A 14,085-nucleotide genomic window follows, 5' to 3' on the forward strand; every position below is an offset into this window, starting at 1 on the left:
ACGGCGGAGGCCACCGGACCGTTACTCGCCTGGGTAGCAGGCAGCATCGACCCAGCTAGGGTGGAGGCAGAGCCTCATATTTTGAACATGAACGTTTGTTTTTTATTTAACAAACAAACTGGGGGTAAGGGGGTGTAGCAAACATGTGACACCCCCTCAGGCATAATGTTCATTTGCCGCCAGGCTCGGGGGCCTGCTAAGCTCGGCAGGCAACATTGGTCACCGCACCGCAGTAAACACCGACGAGCACGGCTGCTCCGCGGTCAGTCATCGTTCAGCACCACCATGCTGCGGAACATCCGTCCAACGGAGGTTGCCTCGAACCCTCCCTCGTTCACGAGCCCGAGTGGATCATGACAGTTGCTTGCTCTCACTTTTCACCTGGTAAGAGCTCGCTAACAGAGCCAGGCGCGGAGCTGCTTTCCCCGCTTTACTTTTCCCCCTTCTGTCTTCTATCACAGCTCACGCACACTTGCTTGGCTGCTCACTGCCATTTTGTTGTGGCCTCATGCAGCTTCGGTAAGCTGGGAGTAGTTTTTTTCTTCACCCCTCCCCCTCCTCATTTAGGACGCTGTCAGTGATGCATCAATATGGTCACAGCGCATTAACCATGACCTTAAGAGAGAGAAAACATCTTTAATGAGCCTAAAGATGGCTTGATTTGCAGGAGTGGTTCCCTCTTCACGGGAATCCATGTGCCATCTTGCCTGCGACCGTCCTCTCAACCAACATGATCTGGTCCTAGAGGCAGGAGCTGTACAGCAGCGTCTCTTTGCTCTTGGGGGTGGGGGGTAGGCGGTAGACGAGCCAAGTCTGGATTTTGTTTGCAATCTATGAGAATGTGCCGGAAGGTTCCTAGCTGTTCGCAGTATTTACATTGTTCGTCATATTGAGTAGGGAACATGAGATGAAGCCTCCTTTGGTGTGGGAACGTGTTGGTTTGCAACAATCTGAGTGTCATCTCTTGAGTCTGATCAACACTATATCAACATATTGTGAGATTGCAGTTTGATAAGGATGCTTGTTTTATGCTCGCAAGATGATGAGGCGTAAATGTTTTGTCACTCGTACGTGCATGTCTGCTAAAGGCGTGAAAATTGCGCTCTTCTTCAGTTCAGTTTCAGTTTTTGAATTGAAATTGTCCAGAATTCATTACAATGCAGAAAGTAGCAACGTCAGCTTTTTGGATGTCTGGAACTGCTAATGTAGGGATCACTGGCTTCAAATGTTGCATTAAGATCAATCATTTCGGTTCTTGGCACAGTACCAGTAATGCCGTTGCCCGTAGACACCAACAGGTCTGTTGCTGATGCATGTGAAAGTGACTGAGAATATTACTGGCCGCATTTTAGAAATGCTCTTTGTGGTCTATGTGCCACCAGCGAGCTTCTGTTTTCGTGATTTCGCTTATCTTGATATTTTTCAAGTTCTTGCAGCTTTCAGTCAACAGGGTCTTACTGTTAAGTATTAGGCAGAAAGAAGCATACGTACTACACTGGAACCCACTTATAGCATTACTGGTTTTAGCAATACTTGGATGTAATAGTAAGCAGCCCAGGCACTGAACTTTTGTGTGTGTTCTATGCTAAAATAAACTGCTTACTACAATGTTCCCATCCCACATAGTGGCTATAACAAATAAACCTGGGTATGGGGTAGTGTCTGCACCAAAAAAAATCAAATGTGAACTATAGGGGAGAAAACAAATGGAGCCGCTTCGCTATACCTTTCTTTGTACCGTGCAGCATGCATGGCATGCCATTGTTGCCCCTCAGCCCTCGCACGGCTTTGTTGTCCCTTTCTTCCACCCTCCGACATTGGCAGAGGGTGGAAGGTAGACAAGAGAGAAAGTGTGCAGTGCCGGATACGCGTGTGGCTGTTTCTCGTTTGGAACAGGGGACGTTGAATGGCGAATAGGAAAGGTAAATATCGCACTCAAAGTATCTATGGCACATACTAGGTCTCCTTGAAAAATTATTTCGGTGATACGTTCCTTGGAGGTACCATACTGATTCCAAGGCCTTTTGTGGGCTTTGTAGGAGTTGAGGAGGACTTCGGGATGAAAACTTGGGAGGTTTATTTACATTATGTACAGTGGGAGTCAATTAACAGTCGTAGAGTCATTACGGGCCGGCAGCAACTCGGACGCTGCGGCCCGTCGCAAGAAGTTCGAGAGAGATGAATCAAGGAATGCTCTAGGCACTGCTGTCTAGGAATGCTCTCGGTCTGCATCTTTTAAGCCCTTCGGTGTCGATAAGACACGTCACGTTCGGCCAATGGGCGAGCCCGCTCAGATGATGCCATTTTCGGCCAATGGTAGGCGCCCGTGCGATGGAGTCACACCAGGCGAAGAGAGTCGCTGCTCGGGTGTTTGTCCGAGGGCTTTCTTCTCCCTGCGGTCTTGCCTTGCTGACTTGCAATGCGCCGTCACCATAGAGGGTAGGGGGGCGACGCCGCCAGGTTGTCACGGCGCATTACAGCCGTCTTTCTTTGGGACCCACTTTACCCGCAACAGTGCCAGGACGGAAGAGTCCCTTCCCTTCACTTTCGGGAAGAGCCAAGCAGTGAATAGCTCCACCGGCTGCACACGAAGTGGGGTCCGCCAACTTGTTTGCATGTGCCGTGCCTCAGGAATGTGGCATCCGTGTTTCTGCTCTCCTTAATTAGCTGTGGTGCGATTCGATGTGGTGTGGGGAACTCGAAGTAGGCTCAGGAAATGGTCCCGTATCTAACAGCTTCAAAGGAATATGGTTCGGGACCCCTTTAAGGTCATTAGCAATGTCAGTGTTTTCCTTTCCAATCTGGTTTGGTGAACACTAATATATTTAACTTTTCCTTTCTGTACAAGGCCTTTGATTTATTTGTAATCATGACTGTGCTGTGACTGTAGGGTGTGGCAAGAGCAATGCATACTGGTGTTACCATGTGACCCTGTCATGCAAAGTGCTACAGAAAAGATTTGACAGTGGCCTGAATGCAACCTTATGCCTTCTCTTCATGCTCAAATGCTGAGGCTCAGTGAACTTGTACATTAAGGCACTCTTCATTGTTTTTTGCCATGCATTATCCCATCAGTATACGGGAAAATTTGAAGCTGCAAGGAAATCATCATCTGAGAATGCACTAATTGCCGTAAACAGGCATTATTCTCTGTCATGAACACATGACAACTGGGAAGTTTCATAAAACAAAGCCATGTCTGCGAGCTTTATTTCATTTTCTTCAAGTGGCCCAATCACGCTGGAATTCTTTTCTTCCCTTATACTTAATAGTTGAAAACAAAGCTAGCCTGTCTTTTTTTTTTTTTTGCAGCCAACCCTCCGCAGCCACCAATGCAACAGACACCGCAACTGGTGTCGCCGACTACATCAACTGGCTTCTTGCCTGTTGGTCACGCTGCTGCCTCTCCAGCAGCAGCTTCAGCTGCTCCTGGCAGTCGTATCAGGTATGTGTTGAAGGGACCCTCAAACAATTTTGACGATTTTGTGCAAACATACTGATTCTTTAGTGTAGGTCCTTCTGATCAATAAGTGACACATTTCAGCACTCAGGGTAAGGAGTATAATTTTTTTACAGTCGAACCCACTTTTAACAATATTCAAGTGCCACGAAAATTCATTTGTTACAACCGGTAATAGTTATAACCGGGTTGCATGAGGAGGAGGAATAAACTTTATTAGTAGGAATGAGCCGACGGTAAAATCTTCCGAGGTGGGCGGCTTCCCTAGTCCAGGATGCCGTGGGCCTGAGCTGATAACTTGGCCCTGCTCACCAGGCAATGCTGGTCTTCAGGGCTCGAGCTTGTCAGCTGGGCCTCCCACTGCTCGACGGTTGGTCCGGTGATGGGCGGTGTCGATGGGTTTTGCTGACATTCCCATACCATGTGGTAGAGGGTATTGGGCCTAGAGCAGAAAGCGCATTTGTGGGTATAGCTCGTAGGGTACATCGCGTGTAGCAGGGTGCCGTGCGGGAATGTGCCGGTCTGTAGTTTTCGGAACACCACCGCCTCTTCTCTTGTCAGCTGGGGATGCGGGGGTGGATAGATCCTCCTACTCAGCCTGTAGTGGCTCAGGATATCGGCGTATCTTTTCGGGACGCTATCTTGTTGGTCTACCGGTGCTCGTGAACCTGGTGGGATAGCCCGGAGAATGTGATCTCGGGCAGCGGCATTAGCCGCTACATTACCCGCCAGGGACTCGTGTCCCGGGGCCCAGACAATGTACAGTTCAGGAAAATTGTCTCGTTTTTCGAGGATGCTCAGGGCTTGTTTGGAAATGCGGCCCTTTTGGTAATTTCTACATGCTGTTTGCGAGTCGGTGATGATTGTGATTAGTTCTTCCTCTCGCTGGCCCGTAGTGGCCGCCAGGGCTATCGCCGTTTCTTCCGTGCAGTCGATGTCTGTAGTGTTTACCGAGGCCGCAGCTACCTCTTGTCCTTGGCCGTTGATCACGCTGATAGCATGGGCCGCTCTGTTCTTGTACTTTGCCGCGTTGGTGTATCGTACTTCTCCTTGTTTTGGTCCTTCGTAGGCCTTACGTAGAGCTTTCACTCTCGCTTGCCTCCTTTCTCTGTGGTATTCAGGGTGCATGTTTCTCGGGATGCTGGCCACCGTGATCTTCTCCCTCAGGGGTAGAGGAACCCGCTGTTTTGTAGACTCATATTCGACTGGGTAGCCCAGTCTTATTAGCATGTCCCTACCCGTGCTGGTGAGCTTGAGTCGCTCTATCTGGCTGGTCTTGTGGGCCTCTACAAGTTCCTCCCAAGTATTGTGTATGCCCAGGCTGAGCAGCTTCTCCATCGACGTCGTCGGTGGAAGCCCCAGGGCCAGCTTGTAGGTTTTTCGTATTAGGGTGTTCAATTTGTCTCTCTCGCTGTTCTTGAGACCCAGGTACGGGGTGCCGTAAGTGATTCTGCTGATTATCAGGGCTTGTATTAATCTGATTGTGTCCTGCTCTTTCAGGCCGTGCTTTTTGTTTGTCACTCTTCGCACCAAGTGCGCGACTTGGATAACTGTCGCTTGCAGTTTTTTAATGGCGGCGAGACCGGCACCGTCCTTCTGGAAAGTGAGGCCCAGAATACGAAGTGTGTCCACCTTGGGTATGTTGACTCCATTTAGTGTCAACGTTGGGTCAGGTGTGTCCTGCGGAGGCCGCCCTCTTGTCCTCTTTTTGAGGATCAGGAGCTCCGACTTTTCCGACGCGCATGAAAGACCGCAGTGGTGTAGATAATGCTCGGTCCTGTCGATGGCTTCCTGCAGGGCGTCTTGTTGTTCGCCCGCCGATCCCGTGCACGTCCACATTGTCAGGTCGTCTGCATACATTGCGTGACGGATACCCCTGATGTTCTCCAAGAGGTTCGGCAATCCCCTCATCGCTATATTGAACAGCAACGGGGAGATCACCGACCCCTGGGGGGTTCCTTTCTGCGGTACTGGGAACTTCTCGGTCCTGAGATTCCCCAGGCCTATGGTCGCCGTTCTACCCGTCAGGAAGTCCCGGACGTAGTTGTATGTCCGCCGTCCGCAGTTGGTATGTTGTAGGCTGTTTAGCACCGCTTCGTGTGAGACGTTGTCGAAGGCTCCCTTCACGTCGAGTGCCAGGATGGCACTCTTGTGGCATGTGCTGAGGCCGTCGATGACTTCTTCTTTAAGCTGAAGTAGAATGTCCTGGGTGGAGAGGTTAGGCCGGAAACCGAACATAGTGTTCGGCAGGTGCCCACCTTCTTCCAGGTAGGGCGAGAGACGATTGTGGACCATGTGCTCAAAGAGTTTTCCCGCGCATGACGTAAGAGAGATCGGACGCAGGTTCTGTAGGTTGATGGGCTTGCCGGGTTTCGGGATCATCGTTACGTCCGCGTGCTTCCAGGAAGCCGGTATACTGCCCGTCTCCCAGATTTCATTGATATACTTTAACAAACTCTCCGTCGCCCCGTCGTCCAGGTTACGGAGGGTCTTGTTGTTAATTTTATCCCTGCCGGGCGTCGTGTTTCTTGTGAGATTTCTTATGGCTGCCACGATCTCCGACTTGGTGAAAGGTTGGTCTAAATCCGGATTGGGTTCCCCCTCGTACTCCGGGTGAATGACTGGCTGCGTCTTCCGTTGTTGCTCGTCTCCGATGTATTTCGCAGTGATGGCTTCGAGCGCTTCTTCTTCGGTTCCCTGGAAGTTGTGTATAAGTCTTTGTATGTGTTGCCCCGTGGCAGTTTTTGATTCCGTCTTCGCCAGAAGGGTCTTTAAAATGGCCCAGGTCTTTCGGTTGCTGAGGGTTCCCTGTAACTGGTCGCACACTTGATTCCAGTTCTGACGTCCGAGTTTTTCAGCATACTCCTCCGCCTGCCGCGAGATTGCGGCAATGCGGATCTTGAGTTTGCGGTTTCTCTTCTGCTTCTTCCATCTCTTCAAAAGTCCTCGCCTGGCCTCCCAGAGGTGAAGTAGGTGTGGGTCGACTTCGGGATTGTCCGCAGTGAGTTGGATGGTCTTTGTGTACTTGGTAACCAAGTCCATCACGTTCTTGGTCCACTCCTCGATGTTCTCTAGGCTGCTGGGGTGTTCATCTTTGCGGAAAGCAGGCCAGTCTGTAATTTTGGCTTGACCTAATCTCACAGGGGTTTTGTGGTGTATGATTTCGGTCTGGATGATATGATGGTCGCTGCCCAGAGTCTCGTCCAGTCTCGACCACTCGACTTGCCTGAAGCCAGTGGAGAAGGTCAGGTCTGGGCTGGTGTCTCTGGAGACACTGTTGCCGATTCTAGTTGGTATTAGAGGATCGGTCCACAACGTCAGCTGGTGGTGTTGTGCCGTGTTGTGCACGTCCATACCCTTCTTGTTGGTTGATCGGTAGCCCCAAGCCACGTGTGGAGCGTTAAAGTCACCCACCACGAGAAGTTTCTGACCGTCGGTGACTTTCTTCACTTCTCTCAGTAACTTGTCCAAGTCCTTTAGTGTGTCGCGCGGAGGACTGTATACATTCAGGATGTAGAGGCTCTGCAGGGTTTTCTTGGGAGGAACCAGCTCAATCAGAGTGTGCTCGATTCTGTGGTTGATTTCGTGCTGCTGCGTCGTGTAGTGCTTCTTGATGAGGACGGCGGTCCTGGTCCTTCCTTGGGCAATGTGCGTTTTGTAGCCACGCATCGTAATATTATTTGTCTCTGTTTCCTGTAACGCGATGACGTCAGGTTGGTGTAGGGTGCATAGGTGAAGTAAATTTTGCCGTTTCCGATTTATTCCTCTGCAATTCCACTGCCAAATTTTGAGGGTTTCGGTCGCTTCTTTCTTCTTTGCTATTTTATTCGCCATCTTGGCTTCCCAGAGTCTCGTTCATCTGGGCTTCTCTGATGGGGTATTTTGGCTTTTTCCTTGCCTGCTCTTTTTCCCTTTCTAGGATGGAGATGCGTTGGTTGAGCTCGTTGCCCATCTGGGTGATCTCCTGGCGGAGCGTTTGTAAGGCTGCTTGGACGGTGGCTGCCACAGACTTGCTTATGGTGTCGACGGCCTGAGCCAGTTCGGCTCGGAATTCATTTCTCAGTTCGGTCTTGTCTTCGGTTCGGGCCTTGTTCACCTTGTACTCTATTCCCGATTCTAGGTCCTCTATCGGGGGAGTATGTTCCCTCGGCGGCGTTGGCGTTATGGTCGGTGTCTGCTGTTTTTGCAATTGCTCAATGACATGTTGGAGCTTCCTCTCCAGGGCTTGTTCCCTGGCCTGAGCTCTTTTGTCCCGTTCCTCCTGACGTCCTTCTTGCTCTTCTAGACGCTTCATGAGCACTTCATTCCGCTTCATCAGGTCGGCGTTTTGCCTTCTGAGGGAGGCGATGGTTTCCTCATATCTCGAATTTCGCTCTTGTGTCGGCAGTGAGGGAAATTGGTCGGTTGTCGACTTGGAACTGGCTATCACTTCCGCCCAGCTGATCTTCTGCTGTTCTTGCTGTGGCTTACTTGTTCGATATTCCGAGGAGCTTGAACTTGTCTCCCTTGTTATAGGTGGTTGTCGGCCTCTTGATTTACTTCTCTCCCTCACGTACAGGGGTGGGGGTCTTGGCTTGAGCCTTTTCTCGCACTCCTTGCTTGCCGTCTCGTGAGGTAGCCCACATAGTTTGCACTGCAACTGGCAATCATGATCTGTTTGTGGGTTCTGCACCCCGCACCTGTTGCAAATGTGTTTGTCTGGGTTGGGGCATACGTCCTGCCGGTGGCCGATTTCTCCGCAGGCCTTGCAATACTGTACCGATCTGCGGTATGGGCGGCAACGTGTGTACGAGCCGGCCACCTTCACATAGAAAGGGATGTGCGGACCTTCGAAGGTGATAACTGCTGAGGTGGATTTGCCGAGCATCCTCGCATGCAGGATGCCACAGTTGTTGGCTGCCAGCAGTTCCGCAAGTCGTTTCTCCGTTGTACACGCAGTGATGCCGTGCACGACTCCCCGTACTGTTCCTGGGAGCGGTTTGATGTACGGCGTCATCTCGTATGTGGCCGCCCCAAGTTCGATGCCGTTGATGGAACCGAGTTTCAGTGCGTAGTCCTCGTCTGCGGTGCTGGCAATTATCAGGTTCTGCTTCCACTGCGTTTGGATGGTTACGTTCGCGCAAAATTCTTTGAAAGGGGAACCACTTGCCCTTGCAAGTCCTTCGGTGATCTTCTCGTCCGGCCAGCTTGACAGTTTCATGCCGGTTCTTGGTCGGTATACCACCTTGTAATCATTCTCTGGCAGCGGCGGCGTCACGCGTCGCGGCGGTGGCTTGCCGTTGGTTCGGCTTCCCTGATCTTGCTGCCGTTGGTGGTTGCTGGTGGCTTGCATGCTTGCTTCTACTCTCGGGTTGCTCCTCGCGCTCAGTCCTCCTTGCTGGTTCTGGGGGTTTCCTTGCTTTCCTCTCTCTTGTATGCGGTCCTCGTTCGGCGCCTTCTTGTTTTTTCTTGCCTTGATTGCTTGGAACCATGGGCCAGCTTGACTCAGCGTCTTGCCGCTGTTCTCATCGAATTCCATGTTGCTCTGGACCGCTGTGGAGTCTTGGCTATTGTTCTCTGTGTCCATTTCGTGAGCACTGCCGTTCGTTTCCCCTGCCATTCTCGGTGCTCGCGAGGCCACGCGGGCCCGCTCCTGGGGCGCGTGCGGCGTTCGGAGAACGGTGTTCGAATATGCCGAGGTGCTCGTTGCTCGGTGCGTCAGGGTAAACAAATCCACTCACCGTGGTAATTCTGGCGACTTTCGATGCCGATTGCCTTGTTGAGTTCAGTGGGACAAAATCGTGAAGGTTGGTTAAGGTTAACCGCAATAACTCACGATAAAAGCAGCAGCCCATGCGAAGCGCGTCCGCTCCACTCGGCCCCCTGGTGGCTTTTTTCGGGTTGCATGAAAAAATAAAAATAGGGGGATGGCAGATTAAGCGTTTCAGCGATTAAGCTGTTTGCAGAACTGCACTGAATGAGGAGCTGGACGAGCCAGCGAGCAACATGCGAGCAATCTGTGAGCAATCTGTGAGCACTGCAGTTTCATCGGTCCATTCGTGTATCGGAGGGTGGGGCTGTGTAGAGCTATGGGTGCAGCCCATTCATGTTCGGAGGGGTGGAAGGGCAACTGGAGAGAGCCGCACAAAGATGGCTGGAAAATGAGCGCGTGGCGGCTGTTGGAGCAGCGGCCCATTGTGGAGCGACTCGAATTTCTCGTTTTCTTTTTTTCTTTTCAAGGATTTCGCATTTCACTACCTTTGCTTGGACACCCACCCAGTAGCCAGACTTCATTGTTATACATCCCTGCCACAGACCTAAAGCTTTTTCTACGCCATAAATTGAGGAATCGTTGGCAAGGCGAGTGGGATACACAAGCAATGAATAAGCTTCACATAAAAACACCAAAACTGGTAAACTGGATAAATGGGAAAATAGCAAAGTACAAGGAAGTACTTCTTTGCCGATTAAGGATAGGCCACACATACGGTACCCACTCTCATCTCTTGACTGGGAGCGATCCTCTAACTTGTGTTGAGTGCGGCAATAGTCTCACAGTCCTCCATGTTCTTATTCAGTGCCCTGCAATAGAAACAGAGAGGAAAAAGTACTTCCCTACTGCGTATCGTAAAAATATACCTCTTCACCCTTCATTCTTTCTTAGCAATGAACGATTTTTTAAATCTGCAAATAGTTTTAGATTTCTTAGCCGAAACCGACACCCTGAAAATCATTTGTCCAGGCAACTTTTAGCACATGACTAAAGGCCTGCATTCAAGGGCTCTCTTGGAACTCTGGTTTCATTGTTATGCTTTGTTGCCTCATGTTTTTAACGAAAGCCCATTGTCATAGCCTGCATCACTACCCACTCAGTGTCATTATTTTAGCACGTATATATTCTACGCCACTTACAGTGGAAGTTTTTAGGCCCGTTTACAGCCATGTCACATCTACCATGATGAATTCATTGTGCACGTCATCCATAATACATCGTTAACATTACCACTTGTCATGGCGCTCTTTGGCCAAACCTGGCCCTTGCGCCATAAAACACCACACACACACATATCATCATCATCATATCATCATCATCATCACTTCATCGTTATAACCGATAATGCGGCATCAGGGCATTGTAGTAAGCAGGTGATTTCACCATGGAAAACATACAAAAATTCATAGTGCAGCAGCATCTCATTGTTATAACCTATATATTGTTAAAACCACTATTGTGATAAGTTGGTTCGACTGTATAGGGTTTTTAAAATATGCATCGCTACAGATCGCAGCAACGCCGCTCCCCTGAGTTTTCAGCTGCCCCTTTACAACCTACACAGTGGGATGTCATTTGGGCGAGCTATCCTATTGACTACCCATGTTGCATCACTGACCATTTTTACAGCTTTATGAGCAAAAGTTGTTCATAATAGTTGGAATATTGGTTAACTTGTTTCTGCTAGTTACTCCCAAGAAAATGTCATTTGGGCGAGCTATCCTATTGACTACCCATGTTGCATCACTGACCATTTTTACAGCTTTATGAGCAAAAGTTGTTCATAATAGTGGGAATATTGGTTAACTTGTTTCTGCTAGTTACTCCCAAGAAAAAGTAACAGAAAGAGAGCACACAACAATAATTTATCTCTGCACTCGAGCACTTCCAGCACACAACAAGTGTCCACTTGTGTTACAACGTGCTCCATATTGACATGAGCTGCCCAGTCACTGTTGGTGTTGAGGTTTCTCTTCGCAAGAACCATGAATCACCCTTGTTGCTTTGTGGGCTGCAAATCTAGCGATTGGCAACATATCCAGCTGTGACATTGTGTCCCTCTGCAAGGCAACTGGCGAGCGGAGTGGCTGCAGCACATTGGGCTGTCAGTATCCGGTCGGTGCCAAGACCTACGCATTTGCAGCAGTCACTTCACGCCAGAGGATTATTGCCACAATACCGTGCTCGTGCAATGATTGGACACAGACGTGAATTTCCCCAGTGATCGTTGTCATTGTGGCGGGAATCTGGCGAGTTTGACGGTGGTGAATAGTTGCTTCCATCGGCAACGTGGAGCTCAGGATTGTGAAATAAGCACACTGCTATATGGGTCAAAACCCATCTCTTCACTCAACTGGCCCAATCACTCCTCAAGCTCTGGGTCTGTTATACGAACAATGTTCGAAACTGGGGTCGAAACAGAATGCTCGCAGTGCACGCTGCTTTGACAGCTCTCGCTAGGGATCGACGGCCAGATGGCATGTGGAGAAGTCGGAAAGGCTTCGCGCGCTGGCTCCAAAGCACCAGAAGTAGGCAACACGACGTCACATCACGATGTAAAGCCAATGAATGCAGAGCTTAGCTCCAATTGCCTCGGGGAACAAGCTGTGGAGGAAAATCATAGTTCAGTAGAAGGGTAACTTGTAATCGCCCGTAGCTCTCTTAGAAGGACCCTGAAACACATTTTGAACATAGTAGTAAAAAAGCAGTGCTAATTTGTCGAAGAAGCTTCTGTGAACATGTGCGTCAAATATCACTACTGCGCTGCATGTGGCAGGGAATTGGCATTCTCGTGCCAAACACAGCGAAAAATTGGTTGCCCCCACTGCTGCATTGCCATCATATTGAAAACATCTGGCCAAGCAGTGCTGTTAAATGATTTTGTGATCATAAAAGCATTCTCAGTTGTACATAATTGCTAATTTTGAGTGCAACTATTTTAAAAGAAAGTTTCAGAAATTGGTATTGAAATAAGTGGAAGCACAAAGTTTACAAATTCATAGGTCTGCACTAACAATAGATATTGCAGTTCTGTAAACTGCATCCGTTAGTGCATTCAAAGCAGACAAATTTGATTTACAAATTTACACCTTACGCGAATTTGTTACATTGTTTGCAAGGGTTTTGCAAAAGTCCTACTTACATATTAGTGGTTTATTTGAAAGTCATGTAGAATACATCAATTTTGTCCTCTTTAGATGTACTATTCATACAATTTACTGAATTGTGATATTGAGTTAGAGTTGTAAACTTCATAGCATTGTTTTCTGAAAATTTGCGATTTTCAACAATTTTTATTAACGCAATGATGGCCTAAATCAAGAATTTGTTACCAGCAGTCACTAGATTTTAACTTTTTCTTTTAAATGCAACAAACGTCACCAAAATAGGTGCAGTGGTTGCCCAGAAAAAGGATTTCTCTTGTACAATGTATTTAGATCAGAGGCCCCGAGCTAAAGCTTCCTCTCAAGTTTTCGGGACTTCCTTGCAGCTTCATAAATCTACGCGTAGCACTCTCTCACTCATCTTGCATATTATATCTTTGCCATAGTTTGACTAATGTCTTTAGGAATGCAACCAGATTGGACTAGAGCGGGGTGCACATTGCCGTCGCACTGCGGTCGCACTTCCGTGCTTCATAAATTCACGTGTACCTTTCTCTCACTCTGTTTTTAAAGCATGAAATGCTTTTAGCTCCCGTTGTCGGCGACCTTCAAGTGACCTTGAGCTAAAAGCCAGAGCCGTTATCCACGTACTGAAACGAGGACATCCGGGCAAGTTGTGAGAATAAAACGAGATTACCTCCTCCCCCCACCCATTGTACAGGACTGCATTACATATGCTAGTTACTCCCAAACAAGTTGCAAAAAAATATTGCTTCCGAGTTCTTCCTAATGTTCATTCACAATATCACTCAAGCTGTAACTTCTAGTATGCTGAAGTTTTATTTGTCATTCCCAATAGGCGGCGTTCAAAAGGCAGATACAGGGCAACATACACCACAATTTTGGGAAACGGAATTTGGTGCGGATCTACAGCGCTCTTTGAGTTGCGGCGGGGTGTGACGCTGGAACCGTCTGATGCGCTGCTTTGCCCAAGGAGGTTTAAAAACGTCCGTGGCTTTGCCTTCATGGAGGGAGGAAAAAGGTAGAGAGCATTATGTTATGCAGTTAGCCTTGGCAAGAGAATGCTCCATGAAGCCAGCCCTTTGCTCAGTGGCGGCCCAACACGTGACCTCTTGCGTCGAGATCACGGAGCAAGAATCTAGATTTGCTGAGATGTTTAGTCGCGCATCCTTCAGGCGCTTTATTCTACCTAGGCACCGTCCATATGGACCGGTGCACAGTATGGCATGGTGCGGTGTGTTGTTGTGGGGTATGCCGTTGCGAACATGCACTACACCCATTTTAACATTGTGGCTAGTATCACCTCCAACCAGCCTGCTTTGCTGGTTACCATTTCATGCTTACATCTACTCTCCATTATGGGAGGGCCAGCATTGTGTACGATGGCTACAACGGGACAGAAGTGATTGCTTTGCCTTGCTTTGTGTCGGGTAATACCATATTTACTCAATTGTAACGCGCACCCGTTTTTCACGACCAAAAAAAAAGGAAAAAAAGGACGCTCTAGATTTTAAGATCTACCCATTTGCTGTGACCTAAAAAAAAAAAAAAGTCTTTTACAGTACCGCGCACCTCATTCTTTCATACAGAAATACAACTTTTTCTAATTTGGAAGAAACAGATGGGCGGTGTTTCGTTCAAACTTTCAGGCAGTGTTCAATGCTTCCTTTTGCAGGGACCTTGCTGTAGCAGACTTTGCTCACTTCAAAAATTTGTTGGAGTAGCTTTGCTCAAAACATGGTCCAGAC

The 14,085-nt window shown here is 48.7% G+C and overlaps 1 protein-coding gene across 10 annotated transcripts in view; it reads left to right on the top strand.

Annotated features, from left to right (window-relative positions):
• Positions 1-14,085, top strand: part of Nup214 (nuclear pore complex protein Nup214) — a 357,324-nt gene that overhangs the window by 60,047 nt on the left and 283,192 nt on the right. For all 10 annotated transcript variants that reach the window (XM_065430714.1, XM_065430718.1, XM_065430719.1 and 7 more), the window contains exon 12: positions 3,313-3,445. In XM_065430714.1, the coding sequence (XP_065286786.1) occupies positions 3,313-3,445 (133 nt within the window). The remainder of the gene's footprint in view (positions 1-3,312; positions 3,446-14,085) is intronic.

Source organism: Dermacentor albipictus, chromosome 1, assembly GCF_038994185.2.
Source record: "Dermacentor albipictus isolate Rhodes 1998 colony chromosome 1, USDA_Dalb.pri_finalv2, whole genome shotgun sequence".
Taxonomy (NCBI): domain Eukaryota; kingdom Metazoa; phylum Arthropoda; class Arachnida; order Ixodida; family Ixodidae; genus Dermacentor; species Dermacentor albipictus.